This window comes from Sus scrofa, chromosome 7 (genome assembly GCF_000003025.6).
Source record: "Sus scrofa isolate TJ Tabasco breed Duroc chromosome 7, Sscrofa11.1, whole genome shotgun sequence".
Classification (NCBI taxonomy): domain Eukaryota; kingdom Metazoa; phylum Chordata; class Mammalia; order Artiodactyla; family Suidae; genus Sus; species Sus scrofa.
This window is the reverse complement of record NC_010449.5, coordinates 30,252,848-30,273,955: the sequence shown is the minus strand read 5'-3', so window position 1 is coordinate 30,273,955 and position 21,108 is coordinate 30,252,848. Positions and strand designations below refer to the sequence as shown.

The 21,108-nt window shown below is 58.4% G+C and overlaps 1 protein-coding gene across 1 annotated transcript in view; it reads left to right on the top strand.

Moving 5' to 3' along the window:
- Positions 1–21,108, top strand: part of GRM4 (glutamate metabotropic receptor 4) — a 98,857-nt gene that overhangs the window by 4,624 nt on the left and 73,125 nt on the right. Inside the window, 1 exon segment of the mRNA XM_021098606.1 lies at positions 6,052–6,916. Coding sequence (XP_020954265.1) covers positions 6,398–6,916 — 519 coding nt within the window. The 5' untranslated portion in view covers positions 6,052–6,397.

The window sequence follows — 21,108 nt, the reverse complement described above, 5'->3', positions numbered from 1 at the left end:
AGTCTTGTCCACAGCCATGGTGCCATTTGCGGCTGTGCAAGATGGTGGAGTTTGGACATCGACTCGACTCTCTAGGCCAGCAGGCCCCAGCTTTCCAGGGCAGTGCCGGGGTTAGGGAGAGGGACAGGAAGAAGGAGGAGAGAGGAAGAAACAGCCTTAGAGGGAAGCCCGTAATAGCATAGCAACCGCTGCAAACAAAGACACTTGCCCACTCGGGTGCTGTGCTAGAAACTGGGATGGTGGTGGCTGGTGGGGTGGGGTGAGTTGGGGTGGGAAAGAGAGGCTGGGGGTCTATGGGGAAGGGGGGGCTGCTGGTTGAAGGAGACCTGAGCAAGTATGAACTTGGTGGCTGGGCCTGGATCCTTAACCCACTGAGCCACCAGGGAGCTCCAAGGCTAGGCATTTTCTGGGCTTAACTGGTGGGCCCCACTGCCAGTGAGATGTGCCTGTCTTGCCCTCCAGTAGATGTGAGCTGCAGTGGCCTCAGCAGGTGGCTGCCCTATGAAACTCGGGTTTCTCTCCTCGTCGTGAGCCCCTTGAGCCGCTGTGCTCAAGGTGTCTTCTCTGTCCATACCGCGGCCCACAGGGCCCTGCTGGATCTTGCACTGGGAGCCCTCTCTGTCTTCCTCTCCCGTCCCTCTCACTTCCCACTACCCTCCGGCCATGCCGACCTCCTGGCCGTTCCTTGAGCAATGAACGCTGAGCGCATGCGCACCTCAGGGTCTTTGTGCTGCTCTTTCCGCTGGGGATGCTTTCCTGCAGATCAGTGGCTCATGCCTTTAGTGTTTTTCATCTCTGCTGGAGTGCCACCTCCTCTGAGAAGCCCTCCCTGACTATCTCTTTCTGAAGAAGCCCCACTGGGTTATTCCCCTTCTCCTTACCTGTCTTATTTGTCATCATAGTCCCTTGATCCCCGAAAGCGCCACTCCTCTGCGTGTAAATGTATTTACTGTCTCCTGCCCCACCCCCACTGGGAGCCTGGCTTCCCAGGGCCGATGTTTGCATCTCTTTTCACTCCCAGCATTTCCCCAGTACCCAGAGCAGAGTCTGGCGCATGGCAGGAGCTCAGCACAGATTAGGACAGCACAGGGAGGAACTGAATGGTCGTGGAGTATGTTCTGTGCCTGACCACACAAGAGGGTTATAAAGCGTTCAGTGTAGGATCTGAGTCCCACGCCACGGACCCGGCCTGCTGCTGCAGACCTCACGCCCTGCCCTGGGCTCTGCGTTGGTGAGTGGGGTTGCCATGCTGGCCCTGGGCAGGGACCTGGCATTGTCTGGTTGTTTACAGAAAATTTCCTGCGTTCTGAGCTTTGGGCTAGGCATGGGGCTTACAGAGATGAGGGCGGTGCGGTGCACACAGGTCCCCAACCTGCTCCCAGGCTCATCAACACCAGGTAACAACACAGAGAGAGGCTTTATGGCATTAACTGCGGAGAAAGGAGGGAACAGGAACTGGAAGAATCAGGGCAGGCTTCCTGGAGGAGGAAGCATCTCAGTTGCTCTCTTGAAGTTGAGCCTTCCAAGGAGAAGGCTGGGGGCAATCAGAAGGTGGGGAAGCTTGGGCAACTGGTTTCAAATGTCCCCTTCTAGTTTCCCTGGGCGTGAAGCTCAGGAACGATTGCCTCTGGCCCTTCCTCCTTTGCTTCCACACATATTTCTCAGAGCCCACCGCCTGCCCAGCACAGAGCTGGTCACTTCTGAATCAGGACCTGGTTTTGGTGGAACTGGCCTTTGAGGTGAGAACTGGGGTTTCTGAACCCAGGAGTGTTCCCGGTCAGGCTGGTGAGCAGCTGAAGGACTTGAAGGAAGGGGCAGGGGTCCAGACCCCACCGTGCCCTCCTTCTTGCTTTCAGGACATGGCTTGGGCTGGGTGAGTGCCTGGGAACAGGGCTGCTCTTTCTACTCACATAGAAAAAGATGACTTGGGAGTGGCGGGGGTGGGGCAGGCATCACTCAGTCACCTCCCCTCACCCCGGAGGGGTGCCAGGCCCTGTGCGGGCTGAGTGCAGGGACAGCAGGATGAGCAGGACATAAGTCCCTCTCCATATGGTCCAGGTGGGGAAAGGGCTGTGCTGCCAGGGGCTGAGGGAGTGGATCCGTCACCCCCCTTCCCCAGGGACCCCAGTCATGCAGCTGGGGATCAAAATATGGGCTTTGTCGTGGGTGTAGCTGGGGTGGAGAGGGCTCTGATCCCCTGCTCCCTGGGTCTAGGCCTGTCTGGCAAACCACACCTCTACCCAGCAGGTGCAGGTTCCCTGGGCACAGGAGAGAGGGGGCCTCACAAGTGGCCTGCGGTCTTGGGCTCCCGTGGGGGTGGGGGTGCGGTGCAGAGGAGGGGAGAGGCCTGGGGTCTCCCTCACTTTCCCCTTTGGGGGTGGGGCTTCTAAATGGCTCAGGAGTTTCCTCTCTGAGCACCTAGGCTGGGCAGGCGCAGCAGAGGGAAAGTGAGCCGAGGTGAAGCAGGTGCTGAGGGGAAGGGGAAAGCGGAGGGGGAGGGGGCCCCCAAGAGGTGGGGGGTGGCCTGGAGCCCCCTCTGGGTCTGCCCCTGGGGGCCTGGCTGGCGGAGGAGCCCAGCCCGAGCTCCCTCTGAGGGCTGGAGGTGAGGCCCCTCTATTTGTGGCCCCTCCCCCGGGAGCAGAGGGCAGGGTCCCTTCCCTTTATTTTGTGTTCTGGAGAATTCTGTCTCCTTAGCTTTGAGGGATAAAAAAGGCAGCTCCGTGAAAACTCGGCTATTGTTTAGTAAAGCAGGGGAGCTCTCCTGGTTGTGGTTTTGTGGTTTGCAGGTCTTTGTGGCCCAGGCGCTGGCAGCAGAGGAAAGGGTTGAGGTGACACAGGAGAGGAGCCTGGAGTCCTGCTTGTTAAAACTTGGAAGGGGTGACCGAGGCGGCTTTCCCGAGTTCCTCAGATACCTGAGAGGGCCTCAGCTGGTTGGGGGGGGGTGGGGGGAGGGTAGACAGCAACCACCCCCCCTCAGTCTCCTCACATCCCCTTTCACTGAAGAGAATATTCCGGAAAATGCCCTTGGCCAGCAAGGTATCGCTCTTCCTCTGCTCTTCATGCCTCCTGCCTGGTTCTGTTTCCCCGGAGCCACACAATTCAGCCAGGGCGGCAGAGGGCAGTGGCCTGGGCCAGGAGGGAGGCGGGAAAGGAGGGGAGGTCAGACCCCCCTGAAGGGGAGCTGGTGAGACCTGCAGCCATGCTGGCCACTTCGCCTGGGGAGGGACCCCAGCTGCCCCACGTCTGAGCTTTCCTGCTGTTCTGGACCCTGAGGGCGGGGGTGGCTGGGGGCTCCAAGCCCCACCCCAGCTCCCCTCCCCGCAGGTAGGGCCCCGTGGGGGAGGCAGTCTCCCCTCCCGCCCTGCTCCCCCCAGCCCTGCTCTCTGGGTTCCTTTCACTCTGGTATTTTTACTTTTCCTTGGCGCCTGTTAGGCAGGATCAAAGGAAGGAGGGGAGGCTGACAGAGGTGGAGGTTTGCCCAGCTATTCTGGAAGCTCAGCAAAGGCAGACTGGTGGGACTGAGGGCTGGAGCGGGACCCCTGTGGGCAAGTGGGGACCCCGTGCTGGGGAGGGAGGCCTGCGGGCACCTTGCCACCTTGGGGCGGGGCCTGGGCCTTGGGGCGCTTCTCATCTTGTAAGGATTTGCCTTTCTGCTTGCTGAGGCTTCATCCCCATGTGGTCCTTCCCTGGATACCGTGTGTGTGTGTGTGTGTGTGTGTGTGTGTGTGTGTGTGTGTGTGTGTCTTTGTGGGTACTGCTCAGCCCAGAGGTGCTCAGGCTTCAAGGAGAAGTGAATGTTGATCCCTCACGAAGGATCTGGAAGCCTGAGCAGGGCCCGCCTGTCAGAAGCTGCTGGACATCGGTTCCCGGCCTGAACCCACCCTGCTGCAGCGTTGGCACTGCCTGTCGCAATGCTAAGAATCCCTCCATTTGAAATTCAGGGAACCTGGGCCTGAACCCCCCGGAAGCTAGAGCTGGACAGGCCAGAGGGAGCCCGTGGGCCAGCGCCGGCGTGGCTAGGGTCTGGGCAGCCCACCCAAGCTCTGTGTCCCTGGGCTGTGTCCCCATGTGAGGGGTGTCTCAGCTTCCTCACCTGTGTGACATGGATCAAATACGCCCTAGCGTGTAGGGACGTGAGTGTCACCCGAGAAAACGTCAGCAGAGCCCTTGGACGGTGGCTGGCCCACAGCTGGGAGTTGTCATGTGCTGTTGCCTCTCCTCCACGGGGCACTCTTGGCATTTGGACAAGACAGTGTTTCACTGAGCAGGCTGTGTCCCACCCATGTCACCTCTGACCCCTGCCTGGATACAGCCATGCAGGTGACTCCCTTCCATCACAGTGACAACTGAAGGGCCGTCCCGGGGACCATGTGGCCTACAGTCTGGATCTTACTCCAGCACATCCACTTACAGATTTTGAAGTTGAGGATTCCCTCAGGGACAGGTCGCCTCCAGCAGGGTGGTGGCAGGCCTGTGGGGTGTCTGAGCTTCTCCTGTGTCTCCTCTGAATTGCCTGGTCGTGGCCTCCACAGATGGTACGCAGGACCTCTCAGTCCCCACGGCCCCTGGGAAAGAGGCGTGGTAAACTCACTCACACAAGGGTGTGAGCGCTGATGAGGGCTCTGTGCAGGGTAGCTGCCCCCTCCCCTTATCTTTTAACAGCCCTTCAGTCTCCCCCAGAACCCTGACCCCACCCCAGGTCATGGGGTCCTGGCTCCCTGTCCCAGGCTCTCAGCGTGGCTGGTGCTATCTTTGAGTCCTCACCCATCTGCACTTGCTGTGTGACTTTGGGAGACTTTATGATGCTTCTGGGCTCCTGGTTCTCCTGCAGGAGGGGGCTAAGGAGAATGAAGAGCCATGCTTTTGGCTTCTGAGGGGCTGATGGGGGAGGGAGCAGTTTGATGAGGGGTGGGGTGTGAGGTGAGGGCAGGAAGGTGCTGCCCAGGGAGGCCCAGGAGCTGAGGCTGGAGCCTGGGTGCTGTACCCTCTCCTCCCCTCCTCCCTCCGCAGACTTGGAGCTTCAAGGCCTCTGGGGGGTGGGGGTGGGGGGTCTGAGGCCTTGATGGAGGGTGCATGTCTCCAGGGAAACATCCCATTTCAGACACAAGCTTTGCTTCCAAATGGCTCGGGAAACCGAGGCACAGAACGGGCAAGCGGCTTTGCTGGTCTTCATTCGACAAAGCCGTGGGGACGGGGCCTGGGGTGAGCCCCAGCCGAACACTGACTCAGCTTTCAGCCCTGCTCCCCAAGGCCTCCTATGTCGAGGGGAGGGAGGGGCTGGCTTCAAAGGAAGCTGAAGGAACCCCTGGGGAAATTAGCCCAGATTAGCAGCGAGAAAGGGGAAGAGCTGGTGTTCCCTCCTCTAATAAATATTTAATCACAACAACAGTAATGATGACAACCATCCCAGCGACGGGGTAGGGGTAGGCGTTCAGGCCAGGACCCGAGCCCTACTCTGAGGGAGAACCCCGAACTCCCGCAGACCCTGCTTCTTCCAGGCCTCAGGCCGAGTAGCTCCCAGCCTGATTTCTTCTCCTGAGGCCCCTGCTGGCTTTCCTTGTCCCCGAGGCCTCAAGGAGCCTAGGTGTGTCCGGTTCCAGAGCTGGGAGTCAGGAAACTGAGATCCAGGTGGCGTCATGCTGAGTGACCCCGGCCAGGGGCCTTCCTGCTCCCAGCCTCAGTTTCCTCATCTCTGAAATGGGCAGTGTGGCTGGGACAGTCTCCGCCTGCTCCTTCTCATGGGCGCGTGTGGTGGGGGCCCCTCTTCTCCCCAAGCTGCCCTGGCTCTTCCCTGGGGAGCCTGTTCTCCGCTGCCCGGGCTTCTGATGGCAGTGGGCACAGGCCTTCGGAAATCTTCAAACATGACCCAGTTCCTGCCTCAGGTTCTCCCATTTCACCCAAAGTCGAGCAGCAGCCAAGTTCAGGAGATTGACGGAGTCTTTGGTGATAACCTCCAGCTTCTCCTTCTCCCCGGCTCCTGATGAGAGATCAGAATAGCTAACGTCTTCTTCGGGCCTCTGTTTGATTCTCTCCCTGTCTCTCTCTTCTAAGGTTGGTAGGAGGCAAGCGCTGAAGCTGTTTTCTCCTTGATGCCAAGATACGCAGAGCTGGGGGCACTCTCCTCCGTGCACAGTCCTCCACCAAGAACAGGCCTGCAGGACGTGGGGACCAAGCGCAGAGCTTTGCTGCAGCCCGACCGCTCCCTGCCGCTGCCCGTGGGGCTGGGAGCACCAGCATGGTTCAGCCCGCTGGCCGCCCTCAGCCACCGCGCTGCTGAAGCCGCCCTGGAGAGACCGGTGGGGGCTGCTCTGCCCATGCTCCCCCAGGCTGTGGGGCCAGGGGCCCACCAAGGCTAGGAGCGAGGCCTGCCCTTTATGGGTCTCTAGGGATTTCCGAGATGCCTGGGAAGAGGGGCTGGGGCTGGTGGTGGGCCCGGCTGCCCCTTTGCCTGGTGCTCAGCCTTTATGGGCCCTGGGTGCCCTCCTCCCTGGGGAAGCCCAAAGGCCACCCCCACATGAACTCCATCCGCATAGATGGTGACATCACGCTGGGAGGCCTGTTCCCTGTGCACGGCCGCGGCTCTGAGGGCAAGGCCTGCGGAGAACTCAAGAAGGAAAAGGGCATCCACCGGCTGGAGGCCATGCTCTTTGCCCTGGACCGCATCAACAACGACCCGGACCTGCTGCCCAACATCACGCTGGGCGCCCGCATTCTGGACACCTGCTCGAGGGACACCCACGCCCTGGAGCAGTCCCTGACCTTTGTGCAGGCGCTCATCGAGAAGGACGGCACGGAGGTCCGCTGCGGCAGTGGCAGCCCGCCCATCATCACCAAACCTGAGCGCGTGGTGGGCGTCATCGGTGCTTCGGCGAGTTCAGTCTCCATCATGGTGGCCAACATCCTCCGCCTCTTCAAGGTGGGTGGCCCCCCCCCAGATGCTCCTCCAACAACAGCCGGGGCCCTCCACACCCAGGATGCTGACCAGCTCCTGTCTCCCCGCCCCCCCCAAGCTGAGGGAGGGTGTGTCCCCCCCCATGCCCTAGCAGTACCTGAGATCTCGGGGCTGACCTGTGGTCCCCGGGACGACAGCGGGACGCAGCCCCGTGGTGCTGACCATGGTGCTGAAACAGCTGAGGGCAGCGCCTTGGTCACCTCTGCTCCTCTGCAGGGATTTCTTAAGGCGGGAGTGGGTGGAGGGGTGGGGGGGTGCTGGTGAACGACAGAAGGGAGGAGGAGATGGGCAGACAGAGATCTAAGAAGCCCAGACAGAGGGAATAGAAATATAGGTAGATAGGAAGGTAGACAGGTTAAAAGACAGGCATGGAATGGAAATGTGAATGTAGGAGATTGCCAGGGTGAAAAAGCAAGACTTTTGTTTTGACATTGTTTTCAAATAATTGCAATTCCCAGGGAAGATATGTTTTTCTGCTGGGTGGTTGAGAAAGCCCCGTGTGGCCCTCCCGCTCCACCTCGAAATTATAGTTAGAAATGTGTCCTGATTTTTTGGGATGAGGCATTGGCTACTGAGCCCACAGAGAATGGAGATGAGCTGGGGAAGAGCCTGGAGGGAGCGGGCGGCCCCTGCATCTGGTGCCCTCAGCCCTGAACCTGGCTGGCCTGGCTCGTTTCCTTCCTTCTCCCCCTCTTCCTTGCACACACCTCTCTCCCTTTCCTTCTGGTGCCTCCCAGCCCCCTCCTTGCCGCCTCCCTTCGTCTCTTCCTGGGGCAAGAGCTGCTGATTTGCAATTCAATTGGAGCCAAGTGCTTCGCTAAGCTGCTAAAACAACTGAAAGCTACCGGGTAGAGAGAAAAACATTACAAGCATTTTACCAATAATGATGTGCCCGCTCCTCTCTCAGAGCCTCCTCGTTTGCTCTGTGTGCGGGCACGCGTGCGTGTGTGAGTGTGTGAGTATGCGTGTGCGCGCACGTGCGTGCGCGTGTATGCCAAAGGGGGTGTGTGTGCAGGGAGGGAGGTTAGTGTGAGGGAGCCTCTGGGTCTCTCCCTCACCTGCTGTTAGATTCTTGGCCTCTGGAGGTGGCCCCTCCTCTCCTCAAAGTCTGCAGAGTTAGTGAGTGCCCAGCTTGGCCTCAAGCAGGGATGGCAGCCCTGAGGCTGGGTCCCTCTTTTTCGGATGCTTTCTGGACTGCACTTGCCCAATCCTGTGATTCATCAGGAATCGGGGGCATTTCTGGGAGCCAGGGGAGAAGTGGGGGTGAGCGGTGGGTGGGCACAGGGATAGGTGGTGGGAATGAAAGGCCCTTAGACTAGTCTTATCACAGCGGGAGTGGGGTGGGAGCTCTGCGTGGGCTGGTCTGGGCCTCACCCCCAGCCTCTGAGAAGGCCAGAGGGGGCTGCAGCAGTGTCCCCATCTGAGCTTTGTATTAAACACCCTGGTGGCTCTGGGTGTTTTAAAAAGATGGTAAAACAACCAGATCAGGCCCTTGGGGCTGTGACATTGGTGGAGGTGGGAGCCAGGGCCCACTTTGTAGCGAGATGGAAGAGATCCCAGGACCCTCTGGGAAAGGTCACTGTCATCACTGGGCCATACAGCCTGTTCCCAGGGCGCCCAGTGTCCCAGGTGGGAATGGGCTGTGCCTTCTGTGCTGACTGCCCCCAGGATAGGGACGGCTCGGACAGGGTGAGGGGACTGGGACCAAAGGTGCTCACAGGTGTCCTTTGTTTCTGCCCATCTGGACACATAGGCGTGTGACTGTGGCCTCTGTTTTGTCTGTGTCTCCTCAGGTTCCAGAGAGATGGGTGGGTGGGTGCAGGGGGGCAGGGGGCCCCCAGGCTGCACAGAGTGCAGGACGGGGAGGTAGAGGCCTGGTGGGGGAGAAGGAAGGGGGCTGAGAGGGGGCGAGTTGGCAAAGGAGAGAGGCCAGGAGGTGGGGGAGAGCCAGAGGAGACAGCTGGCCGTGGTCCGAAGTCCCTGGATCCCTTTTAACAGCATTAATGTTCCAGGCTGGCGACAAGAGGGCTCCTCAATAATTAAACTGATAGAAATGAGAGGCTGGGCGAGAAATGGAAAAGCCATTTACAGAGGCAGGAAAGTTGAACTTTGGGGGTAGGGTGGGGGGGCTCTTCCCATCCCCCCTTCACCTGCGTCTGGGCTGTGCTGTCCTAGGACCAGGAGTCTTGATGGACATAGAGCGTACTGTTTGGAGATGAGCTTAACGTGGAGGCTGTGGCCCGGTACTTGTCGTGGGGACAGCCCAGTGCTGAAGCCAGTCGGGCCGGGCTTTGCATCTCTGCTCCAGCGTTTCCACTGCATTTCCTCCCCAGACCAGTCATTTACACCACAGTGTGGCCAAGCCAAGATGATCCTGTCCTAGAGCAGCCATCGTTGTGGGGAAGAAAGCACTTACTAAGTGCCTGGAAGGGAGCAGTTTTCAATCCTTGACCTGTAAGAGCTCAGAGGGGTCTAGAAATCATTTCACTGAGCGCCTCGTTCATGTTGCAGTGGAGAAAAACCCCGAGGCTCCAAGCAGGGGAGGTCGCGCGGCCTGGTGGTTAAGAAGTTGGACATTGGCGCCAGACGGCTTTTGCCACCTCGGGGAATTCTTTAGCCCGTTTGCACCTTGGTGTCCTCATGTGCAAAAGGAGGGTGACAGGGGTCTCAGGTCCGGCGTGGGGATGGAGGGTTAAGGTCCGGAAAAGGCCTAGCACGGTGCCTGGCACACAGTCACTCGGCAGGATGTGTCACTGTCCAGCTTGTAGCTGGGCCTTAAGTCAGCATGAGTGACTCCGTCGATGCGGAAGAGGCTGGACCTGGTGGGCAGTGACAGACGGTGACCTTTGAGGCTGATCCTGGAGAGGCCCCACCATCTGCTGGGCCTTGCGTGTGTCCTGTCATGTTGAGACTGAGCAGCCAGCTTAACTTGCGGATAAGGACGGTTTTCTTGCTGTCACAACAGCGGGACTTGAGAACTAGGAGTCGGGGCAGTGGAGGGGGTGCGGAAGGGGCAAGCAGGTGGGAGGAGGAAGGGGCTGCCAGCCAGCGCGTGGGTGGGCAGGTGCCCCAACTTCAGAGGAGAGGCCCTGCCAGGGACACTGGTGAGTGACAGTAGCCCTCTGCGTGCCTCCCCTGCCTGGCCCTGTGAGTGCTTATCCCATGCGGCACTCTAAGTGCTCTAAGGGTTTGTGGCTGCTTTTAGAGAAGCTGCCTGCCTGGTGCTTGGCTTGTCTGCCCCCTCCCCAGGCGCCTCACCCAGGGCGCATGGGGAGTCTTTGTGTTCCCTGCTCTCTCTCAGCCTGTCTGTCTGCCCTGAAGGGAGCTCTGTCTTCTAGCACTCAGGCCAAAAACTTGGCGGCATTTTTGATCTCTCTCTTTCCACCGTTAGCAAACCCTGCAGGATCTCCTTCCAAACACTTCTGGGAGAAAAAGCTGCTCATCACCCTGCTTAAATTTCCTATTGACTTTGCATTGCTCTTAGATTAAAATGCAAACTTCTGGGAGTTCCCGTTGCAGTTCAGCGGTGACAAACCCAGAACCCAGCTATATCCATGGGGATGTGGGTTTGTTTCCTGGCCTGGCTCAGCCAGTTAGGGATCGATCCAGGGTTGCCCTGAGCTGTGGTGTAGGTCCCAGACGTGGCTTGGATGCCTTGTTGCTATGGCTCTGGTGCAGGCTGGCAGCTGCAGCTCTGATGCTGCAGCTCTGTTTCGACCCCTGGCCTGGAAACTTCCATATGCCACAGGAATAGGTGACAACAATAAAATAAAATGCAAACTTCCAAACTGCTTGCCAGTCGGAGGGGCCCTGGGCCACCTGGTGTGCTGACCACATCCCTGGGCCTCTCCTGGGTGTACTCTGCACCTGCCGCACTGTTCCCTTTCTGTTCCTGGAGGACACCATGCTATGTTCCCACCACAGCTCCTTTGCACCTGTGTCTCCTCTGTATGGAAAAGTCTCCCCCTCGCTCTCTAAGTCTGGATCCTTCTTATTCAACCTAATGCTGAAATGGACTCTCTTCAGAGAAATGCCCTGCTTCCCCAGTTAGTCTGTCCTTTTTTCCTTCTTGGCCCACATCACAGTTTGGAGTCATGTCCGTATTTATTTGTTTCCTGTTTCTGTTGGCTTGCCCTCCAACCTACTGCGTGTTCTTGTATGCCCGTGAACTAAGAATGGTGTTTATGTTTTTGTTTTCTGGCTGTGGCCACAGCTTGCAGAAGTTCCCAGGCCAGGGACTGAACCCGTGTCACAGCAGTTACGACGCCCGATCTTTAACCCTGCTGCACCATCAGGGAACTCCTGGTCTTTGTGTTTGAAATGGTTGAAAAAAAAAATTAGAGTAGCAATATGTTGTGACACAGGAAAATTATGTGAAATTCAAATTTTAGTATTGACCAAGTTTCATGGGAACACAGCTGTGCCTGTTCATGGCTGGGCTGTCTAGGGCCACTCGCTCTAGGGGTGAGGAGATGGGACTCACACCGTCAGCTGATCCTGCTGGGCTCTGGGCTGCACCTGCAGGATCCCGCAAATGCAGGTCCCTGGGGGGCCCTCGTGAATACCCTGGCAGAATGGACGCATGCGGGGCGAGGCATCTGCACCTCCGGGTCTCCTCAGACTCTGTGGTGACAGCAGGGACCCTGTCTGCAGAGAGGGCATGAGCACTTAAAGCTTTGTTGCCTGTTAAAAGGTAGCCCCTGTCCCCACTGTAGGCTGCTGTAGAGGGGAGTAGGACGGACTGTCCTGAAGGGGTGGTTGAGGGGAAATAAGCACCTCCCCGAGGCTTGTATCCCTTGTCAGGTTCTGCCCTAACAGCAGCCCCTAGCAGCAGGGGCACAGGGCTTATCCCGTGAGGCACAGAGATGCTAAGCAACTTGCCCAAGGTCACACAGCTAGTAAGTGGTGGAGCTGGGGTGCGAACCCAGGCAGCAGGGCCCCGAATCTGCCCTCTTCACCACTCTGCTCTCCTATCTCTTGGCCCTTGGATAGGCTTGGGTTTGAGACCTGGCTTAGTACACTGTGTGGCCTTTCTGAGCCACAGTTCGTGCATCTGTAAAAGATGTGGGATGGCACTGCTCTGGCAGAAATGGTGGCTATGTGGGATGCTGCTGTCGCCAGTACAGGCTGAGGGGGCATTTCTGTGGGAAATGCTGGGCGACCAAGGGGGTGGGGGAGGGCCGGAGGAGGTGTGGGAAGGGGTCTTGCTGAGGGTGGCTGTCAGGGGCTGTGCTCCTGAGGTGAGGACCATGTGGCTCTCCCTCTGCTTTTAAATTTTTTGGCTACTTGCAGCCTGGGGAGGTTTCTGAGCCAGGGATCCAACCTTCACCACAGCAGTAACAACTCCAGATTCCCAACCCACCAGGCCATGAGGGAACTCCCGCCCTCTGCTTTTTTCCTTTTTTGGGGAGCCGTCCCAGGCCAGGCCAGGGATCAGATCCAGCCACAGTTGTGCCGGATCCTTAACCCACTGTGCTGGGCCAGGGATCGAACCTGCATCCTGGAGCTCCAGAGATGCCGTGGATCATGTTGTGTCTGGGCAGGAACTCCTCCCGCCTTCTGCTTTTAGAGAGTCCCTCCCCTAAACCCAGGTGTCCCTTTGTGGTGGGAGCCTGCCCCTCTGCCCCTCTGTAAACCCCAGCCTGAACTGGGGAAGGGGGGAGGGAGCGGGAGGGGAATCGTGACCCTCTGCCAATTCTCTCTGTGCTCCCAGCGAGCCCTTGCCTACAGATGGGGTGCTAGGTACAAGATGCTTGGCCTGGAGGTTCTCGAGCCTGGTGGCTCATACGCTTCTGGGAACACTAGCTTCCTGGCCCCCATGGCCGAGGAGACCCGGGGTGTGTATTTGGCAGTATTGGGACATCTGCTGGGAGGCTTGGCGGCAACTGGACAGATGCTCTGAGTCCTCCTTGGTGTCCCAGCTTTCTGTCCCATCTGGATTCTCCAGGGAGTGCCCCCACCCATCCCCACATCCCACTCAAGCCCACCTCCTCCAAGGCCTGCCTGGGTGGCAGAACCTCTCTGATTACGGGAAATTCAGGAGTGGAAGCAGGAGGGTTTCAGCTCTGGTCGCCCGCCTGGCAAACAGGCTGATTAGTGGGGATTAAAAGGGGAGTGGGGGCCTCTGGGGAGGCTTCCTGGAGATGTCCTGTGGCTCCTGGAGCCCAGGTGGGAGCAGGTGTGTGACGCGGAGGGGCTGAGGGGCAGCTGCCTGGGGAAGCTCAAGGTTAGGACTGCTGTCTTCTGGCTCGCTGTCCCCCATCTGGTCCTTGGTTTGTGCATCTGTAGAATCCATTCATTCATTCACTCATTCATGCTCTGATCACTCACCAAATCTGTACTGACGTCTCCTCTGGGCCTCGCACTGCTGCAGCCCCAGGCTCCATCTGGCCACATGCTGACATCAGCCAAGGAGTTAAAAAAGTCCTGGTATCTGATCCCCAGCCCAGGAATGTGGATTTAACGGATCTGGGACAGGGCCTGGGCTCCCCAGGTGCTCCTCACGGGCAGTGCAGGTGGGAAACGTTGTAAAACAGGAAAGACAGCAGATGGAGGCCTGGGTCTCAAGGGCTTCTGCGTTTGAAGGGGAGGCAGGGAACACACATACGAGTTTAATGTCACTGAGGAGGAGCAGTTCCCTGCAGGACAAAGCCAGGAGTGTCTAGAGAGCCATGGGGGGTGGGGTGCCCATTTAGACAGGATGGTTGGAGGTGGACTTTTTCTTTCTTTCGGCCGCACCCGCAGCCTGTGGAAGTTCCCTGGCCAGGGATTGAACTCACGCCATAGCAGCACACTGAGCTGCTGCAGTGTCGATGGTGGATCCTTAGCTTGCGGAGCCGCAAGGGAACTCTGGAGGGGGATAATTTAAGAGGAACCATTTGTGCATAAATCTGAGTGGAGTGCAGGGGGTGGCCCCATGGATATTGGGAGGAAAAGTGTTCCAGGGAGAGGGATCAGCAGGTACGAAGGCCCGGGGCAGGAGGACTGTGCTGGGTTGTGACGTGATCCAGGAGTTCTAGAAGGAGGACACAGACAGCTATGGGGGCAGGGAGAGCAGGACCAAGGGGGCTCCCAAACCCGTACCCTGCTCCTTCTAGCTGCAGAGGGTGTTGTGGGAGGTCACTGAGCCTCTCGGGGCTTTAGTTCCCTCACCTGTAAGGTAGTCCCTGAACTGTCCTTGTGAAGCCACAGAGTGGCCGCGAGGAGACGAAGGGTAGAGCTTCCTCTCAGCTCTCCCCCTGCTGCCCCCCCAACCCCCAACTCCTCCCCCTTTGTTTCCTGCTCCCCCCTTCCTGACCCGAGGATGGACAGAACTGGAGGCAGCGGGGGAGGCAGAACGTGGGCCCTGGGCTGATGGCAACAATTACCAGGGGGGCACTTCTGTGCTTAAGATGGGGACCCACGCATCACCTACCTCATGGGGCGTTGTGAAGACTAACGGGGTGTGGGGGAACACAGGAAGTGCTCAGGCAGGGCCTGGTGGTTGATACCGGGTATTGGCTGAGCGCCGCGTCCCAGGCAACGCAGGAGGTCGCCCAGATTCGGGCCATTCTGGCCGCAGCTCACTCAGTGGCTCGGAACCCCCCTCATCTCTGTAAACTGGTTTATAGAACCCCCCTCATGTCATCTGTGAACTGGGCAGAATCGCATGTACCTTGCGCCGTGCGCGATGATAGAGTGGGGAGCAGGCGGCGGGCACACAGGAGGGCTCGAGGAAGGCGGTCCTGGTCTCCTGCTGACAGAGCATCTGAAGGGGGGAGGTAGTCTGAGCCCTGCAGGGTGGGGAGCTCTTTGGACTGAGGGTGCTGGCTTTTGGCAGAGGGGTGACCCTGGTGAGTCCCTGTGAGATGGTCCTGGGGTCCTTCCGACCCTCCCCTTGTCAGGCGTGGGAGGGGTGGGGTGATCCTTGGAAGCCTTCAGTACTCAGGGGCCTGTGCTCTGGGCCTGGCTCTGCTGCTGTGTGACCTTGGGCGGGCAGGCTGCCTTCTCTGGACTGTGCAGTGACGGTATTGGGTGAGGAAAGCTCTGACCCCACTCCTCTACCCGGGAGCCTTTCCCGCAGGGGCGCAGAGCTTCCCAGAGTCCAGGCCTCCTTGATCAAGCACCGTGCTTCCCAAAGCCGGCCTCCGGGCCTCTGCCTGGGCCGTGCCCTCCTCCTGGCACGCCCTTCCTGATGTCTGCCGGGCAGTCAGATTCCTTGTCCAAATCCTGACTCAAAACCTGAAGCTTTCCTGAAGTTCCTGCTGTGGCACAATGGGATCAGTGGTGTCTTGGAAGCTCTGGGATGTAGGTTCAATCCCTGGACCTACCACAGCTGCGGCTTAGGTTGCAACTACAGCTCAGATCTGATCCCTGGCCCAGGAGCTCCATATGCTGCAGGGTGACCAAAAACAAACAAACAAATAAACAAACAAAAAAACCCCTAAGGTTTTCCTGACCTGCCAAGGGCTGAAATCCTGGGGTACAGGGGTCTCTCATGTACACTCATGGGTCTCCCCAAAGTTTCAAGACCATGTCACGGGCAGGACTGGCCTGGACCCCTCAGTCACCCCCTCACTCCCATTGCCTGGCCTGGAGACAGATAGGCAGACAGATGAGGGCGGCTGCTGGCCTTGGGAGCAGGTGTGGGACTGAGCGAGGGAGCTGTGCTGCCGACGTTAGGCCCCCACCCTGCCCAGCCCTGAGCGAACTGTGTGTTTTTCTGTTTCCCCCAATTTATTAAACTAGCATTTTATGACCCAGACATGCTGGAAATGAAAAGGCAAATTCTACTTTATATTCCAGTTGACCTTTATGCTTGCCTCTCGCTTGGGGGCCTGGGCTGGGGCCAGGTGATGAGATGCAGGCCCAGGTCTGCCTCCCAGGCCTGGGGGCTGGGAGGAGAGGCCTGGCCCGGGGGGCTGTGCAGGCGGGGAGCAGGGACACTCTGTCTTTCTCTTACATCTGTCACCAGCCTCTGACTCTGCTTCCCTCTCATGTCCTCCCAGCTCCCTTCCCCCTCGTCCCTTGTGCACCTTCTCTGGGCCTCTCTGTCTCTCCCTGAGTGAGGGCTGCCTCACCCTGGGGCCAGGAGGGGGAAGCAGCCACCAAGCCCAGCTGCTTGTGGCCGGGCACTCCGCAGCCTGGCACCCATGCTGGCCATGCACCTGCCTGCCACCTTGATGACCGCCTGTGGCATCTCAGTGCTGAGCCTTCCTAGTGGGCACTCCACCCCAACCTGGTAACCCCTCCGCCAACCCAGGATGCCCCCCCTGCAGAGCTCCAGAAGTTTCCCCTTGCAAGTGTGGCCTGGCCACAGGCATGTTGTGATGCTGCTCTGGGCTCTCCTTGGCTCGCCTGTGAGGTGACTGGGGTGATGAGGGCTGTGGGGAGACCAGGCCAGTCACAGGGCTGTGGACCTGCTTCAGCAAGAGAAAATCCTCACTCTGCCACGAACAGCTCTGTGACCTTGGGCAGGTCTCCTAACCTCTCTGAGCCCAGTTTTCAGTCTGCAAAATGCACAGGGTGGTTGCGAGGGTTCAACGGGATGTAAAGTGGGGAGCACAGGGCCTTGTGCCCAAAGGGCCCCAAGAGCAGTCACTGTGGTGCCCTGTGCTCCAGCCACTCTCCCTGCCCCTCCCTCCCTCCGGACCTCAGGCTTCCCCAGGCCTCACTTTGTCCCTGGGATTTGCCCGGGGTGAGGCTGGCAGCTCTTCTCGGCCCTGGCTGCAAGTTGCACATTTGGTGAGGGTGCAACCAGGCCAGTGTCCCAGGGGGATTTGAAACTCCTTAGAGCCGAAGTGTCTGCAGTGTGGGAGCCACAGAGAAGACCCCAGCCCTGGGCCGAGGAGAGGGACCCTGATGGCTCTGGGTGTCTCAGGTCAGGGCTGTGGAGTAAAGAGAAGCAGCTGGTCTGCATTCTGCTTCCCCCCAAGGCTGGGGTCTAGGGCAGAGGACCCAGCCGGGGGCGGCAGTGGGTGTTCCTTGCAGCTTCTATCCCCCAACGCTGAGCAGCCTCCCTCCTTCTACGCTCAGGTTCTGGAAGCTGCCCCCACCCCAGCAGGAAGGGGGCAGAGCTTAACCCTTAAGAATGAATTCCAGGTGGGAGACACCAGAAGTTTAGGATGGAGGGCGGGAGCGGCGAGGGGTGTGGCTCGTCGAGGGGCGTGGCTCTTCAAGGGGCGTGGCTTCCAGGGTCAGCTCTTTTGGGAGAGGAGACCTGTGGGAAACCGGGTGCACCCAGCTCTATGAAGAACCTTTATTTTATTAAAGATGAATGGCATCGCCTATGTAGGCCTGACAGGAAGGGGTTTCCCTCTCTCACCAGGCGTCACATATTTTAAAAATGAACTCTTTCAAGTGTATGGAAAATTATGAAGGATAATACAATAAACTGCCCTTGTAGCCACCGCCTGGCTTGGTCCAATATTGAATTTTTGGTCTAATAGGGTCAGAATTTGTTTTTCTTTTAAGAAAGAAAACATCGTAAATATAATCAGAGGTCCCTTCTTGCGTCTCCTGGACCCCCTCAGAGACAGCCGCAGCCCTGCCCTGCATGGGTTGTTTTCAATTCCTCTAATTCCTGTGCACTTAAAAAATATGGACACACATGTGTTTCTCCATCGATAACACTTAGTTCTGGTTTGCATGTTTTAAGCGTGACAGACGCAGGATCACACCGTGGCTGTTCTGTGCTTGCTCAGTCACGTTGCTACAAGGTTTGCTTGGTTCCTCTCCTGTGCCAGGCAGCTCTCCACTGCGACAGAGCCCTGTGTGATTCCTGTCCGTTCTGCGTGGTCACTGAGGAGGGTTCCCGGATGATCTTTCTGGGGGACCGTCCTTGCCAATGTCTCCTTGTGCTCTTGAAGAGTTTCTCCTGGGTCATACCCAGGAGCGGGATTGCGGGCTCCTAGGGACTAAGCCTCCTGAACTTTCCCAGAGGGGCCACGTTTCTTCTCACGTTCTGTGCCGGGACATTGGTTTCCTTTCAAACCCAACCCCCCATTAGGAGCCCGGGAGCTTGTTTGGATATAAGCCAGCCCTGCTAAGGGGACTCTGGGGGTGTGAAGTCTTATTTCATCAAGTCCCTGGGGGCTTCCTGGACCTGCATTTGGAGGTGCCCCTCCTGGCTCTGCCACAGATCTGCTGTGTGACTTTGGGCCAGTAACTGGATCTCTCTGAGCTGGGGTAGCCTCATCTCTGAAGTGGGGGTGACGATGACAGTGAGGACCCAGACAGGGCCGGCCCTTTCCTCCCTTGGGTGTAGCCTGTGGTGTGTCCAGGGTGGCTGGAGCCTGGCTGGGCTCTGGGTTCATGCAAGAGTGGGTGTCCCCCTTGACTCTGTGAAGTCGTGCTTGGATTCACTGTTTTGCTCCGCAAACATCGGGGACCCCTGTTTTGTGCAGACTGTGCCATGCTTTTGACACATGGAGTATGGGCCAAGGACCCTGAGCCGGGAGTCACGTGGGCAGTAATTCAATGACAGTGAGATGAATGCTGTAGTGGGGGTGAACGAGGTGCCCTGAAGCTGCATGAGGGGGCCCCTTAACCAGCCTGAAAGTGGGCTGTCAGGAAAGGCTTCCTGAAGGAGGACAATAGCAGGTACTGGCCAGGACACAGTTACTAGTGGGGGGTTGCTGGCGGGCGGTGGGTAGGTGGGGGTTCCTGGCGGCAGAGGGATGGGGCTGAGGACCTGAGGTGCTTTGTGGGGCTTGGCCGTCTGCCTGCCTGGGGCTGCTGGGGCTGCTGGGGCTGGGTGACCAGCGGGAGCCGTGGCCTGACTGGGTGTCTGCCTTCCCTATGGGGGTTGGTCGCTCTTGACCGTGGGGCGGCCTCAGCTTGCAGCTGGAAGGGGTTTTTGGGAAGCCTGAAGTATGAGGAAATGTTAAGTGCCTTATAAGCACTTGGATTATTTTAAATTGCTTAAGTGGTTTCTGAGATGGTCCTCGGTGTCCTGGTGACACAGACGCAAAATCTATTAGGAAAGTACAACAAACTCGAGAAGCGGAGAGCAGCCCCTCACTGCCTCCCTTCCCACCCCGACCCCCCGGCCTGGCTGGTCAGCCTGGACGGGGACCCCTCCTCTCACCTCCCAACCCCAGACCGGGATCCCGGGGGCAGGAAGAGAGGGCACCTAAGAGGGGCTCCTCTAAAGATGCTTCTCGCTCCCGACTGAGCCTCTGACTGGCAGCCAGGGGCACCTGGAGCAGCTGAGGCATGGCATGCTTTTCAGTTATGGCTTGTGTGGGCGCATCAGACATTCCCCTGGGTGTCCCAGGGCGCCAAGGACATACCCCAGCCCAGCCTGGCCGGGGGCACTGCTCCCTGCGCACCTGCTAGAGAACTCTTTGGCCTGGCGTGGCCGGCGTGTTGCACTCTGGGCACCGTTCACCAGCGTGTGCGGGCGTGGGCACCTGTGTGTTCTCCTTCGCTTTCAATCAACCACGGCCTCTCCTGGGTGACCCCACAGCGCTCTTGGGGTGCCTCTGTCAGTGCAGAAGGCCTTCGTGTGGCTCCTGGCACTGCCCGCTGCCGGCCTCCTCAGGACAGAGACTTTGCCTCTGATCCTGTGCTCTCACACGCAGGCAGGCTGGGCAGGAGCCGGGCCCTCCCTGCATCCAGAACGCCCTGGGGACCAGGGCCTCCACCCCCGGCTGCCCTGAAGGTGTTGAGAGCCATGGTGGCTGATCATCACTGACCAGGCCGCGCTGTCTGTCTGTCCATCTCCTCCACCCTCACCCCACCTGCCTCATTCTAGTGTGACCAGTCCTGCCGCCGCCTGCCCGGTATGTCCATTTCACGGATGAGCTTTGCGAGGTGGTGGCTCACGGGGCCTGCATCTGCTCAGGGCTGGCCCTGAGCCTCCTTCACTTCTTCAAGGAGAGCTTTTGCCTCAGGCCTTCCAGGTCCTGCTCCCTCCGGGCCCTTGCACAGCAGTTCTCTCTGCGGGGGGTGCCCTCCCTTCTTTTCTAACTAGCCTTGGCACCTTGGCGACATCACTTGGACTTAGTTTTCCCCTCAGTTTTCCCATCTGCAAAGTGCATCCAGACTTAATTTACTGGCTACTTTCTGAGGGTCCTGAGGAAGGAGCTTTCCCACTTCTTCCTGGAGGGCCTTAAAACTCTTCTTTTGGGGAGCTTGAAACCACTTTTTTTGTTTTCCATGCAACCATGATATCAGGGTATCAGCTGCTTCATTTGTTCTACCCCAAGGTACACAGTGAGATGAGGGAAAGGCCTTGTGATCTGGAGCGCATTGTACATTTTTACTCTATTGATTTTGCATGATTTCCCAAATCCCGCGGCTCCTCATACTGAAACCCTACCCATTCTTCATGTCCAGCTTCCAGTCTCCTCCTCATCTGGGGCCCTCCCTGCCCACACCAGCCTCCACCTGCCTCGGGCTCCATCTCCCACTGTCGGTGCTGGCACCAAGCTTTCACGTCCTCTCGTCTCCCATTGACAGGAGGAGAGAAAGAGATCCTGAGTTAGGGTCTATGTCTTTCTTCTGTGGCTCCCCATAGAATTCAGAGTGACCCATGCCGCAGCAGTGACCCAAGCCCCTGCAGTGACAATGCCAGATCCTTAACCAGCTGAGGCACCAGGGACTTAGCTTTTGTTTGGTTTCTGATTAAAAGTGTACATTTTATGGACAGTTCAGGATTCAGCACATGAATATGGCGCCCAGCTTTAAGGACCTTCCGGCGCCTGCTCTAGGCAGCATTTGAGCATCTCTTAGCAACTGCGACAGGGCTGGAGGGCCTGTGGGGACCAGGAAAAGGAGCTTGGGATTGACCGCGACAGTTTCCCATGTACAGTCTTTCATGGTCATTGCACACAACGGTCCTGCAGAGTGGTCAGGGCAGATGCCCTACTTTATAGAAGAAGAAACTGTGGAAAGGGAATGCTCAGCTAGTTAGCATGGGAGCGGGGCTTAGAGCCAGGGCCCCAGCCACCCAGCGCCCTGCTGGGCCCCCCTCCAGGCACCCGGATGTTGTGGGCGGGCCCTTCAGCCCAGCACCTGTTGGTGCTGGAGTCTGTGGGTGGTGTCAAAGATGGTTTGCAGCCTGGCATCATGTTGGCCTCTCTGCTCCGCAGAGCAGGGGCTAGTCAGCCTAGGTCCTGGGCGGGTGGCCTGATGCCCCCTTGTTGGTGCTGCTGTAAAAGCCAGCATGGTTC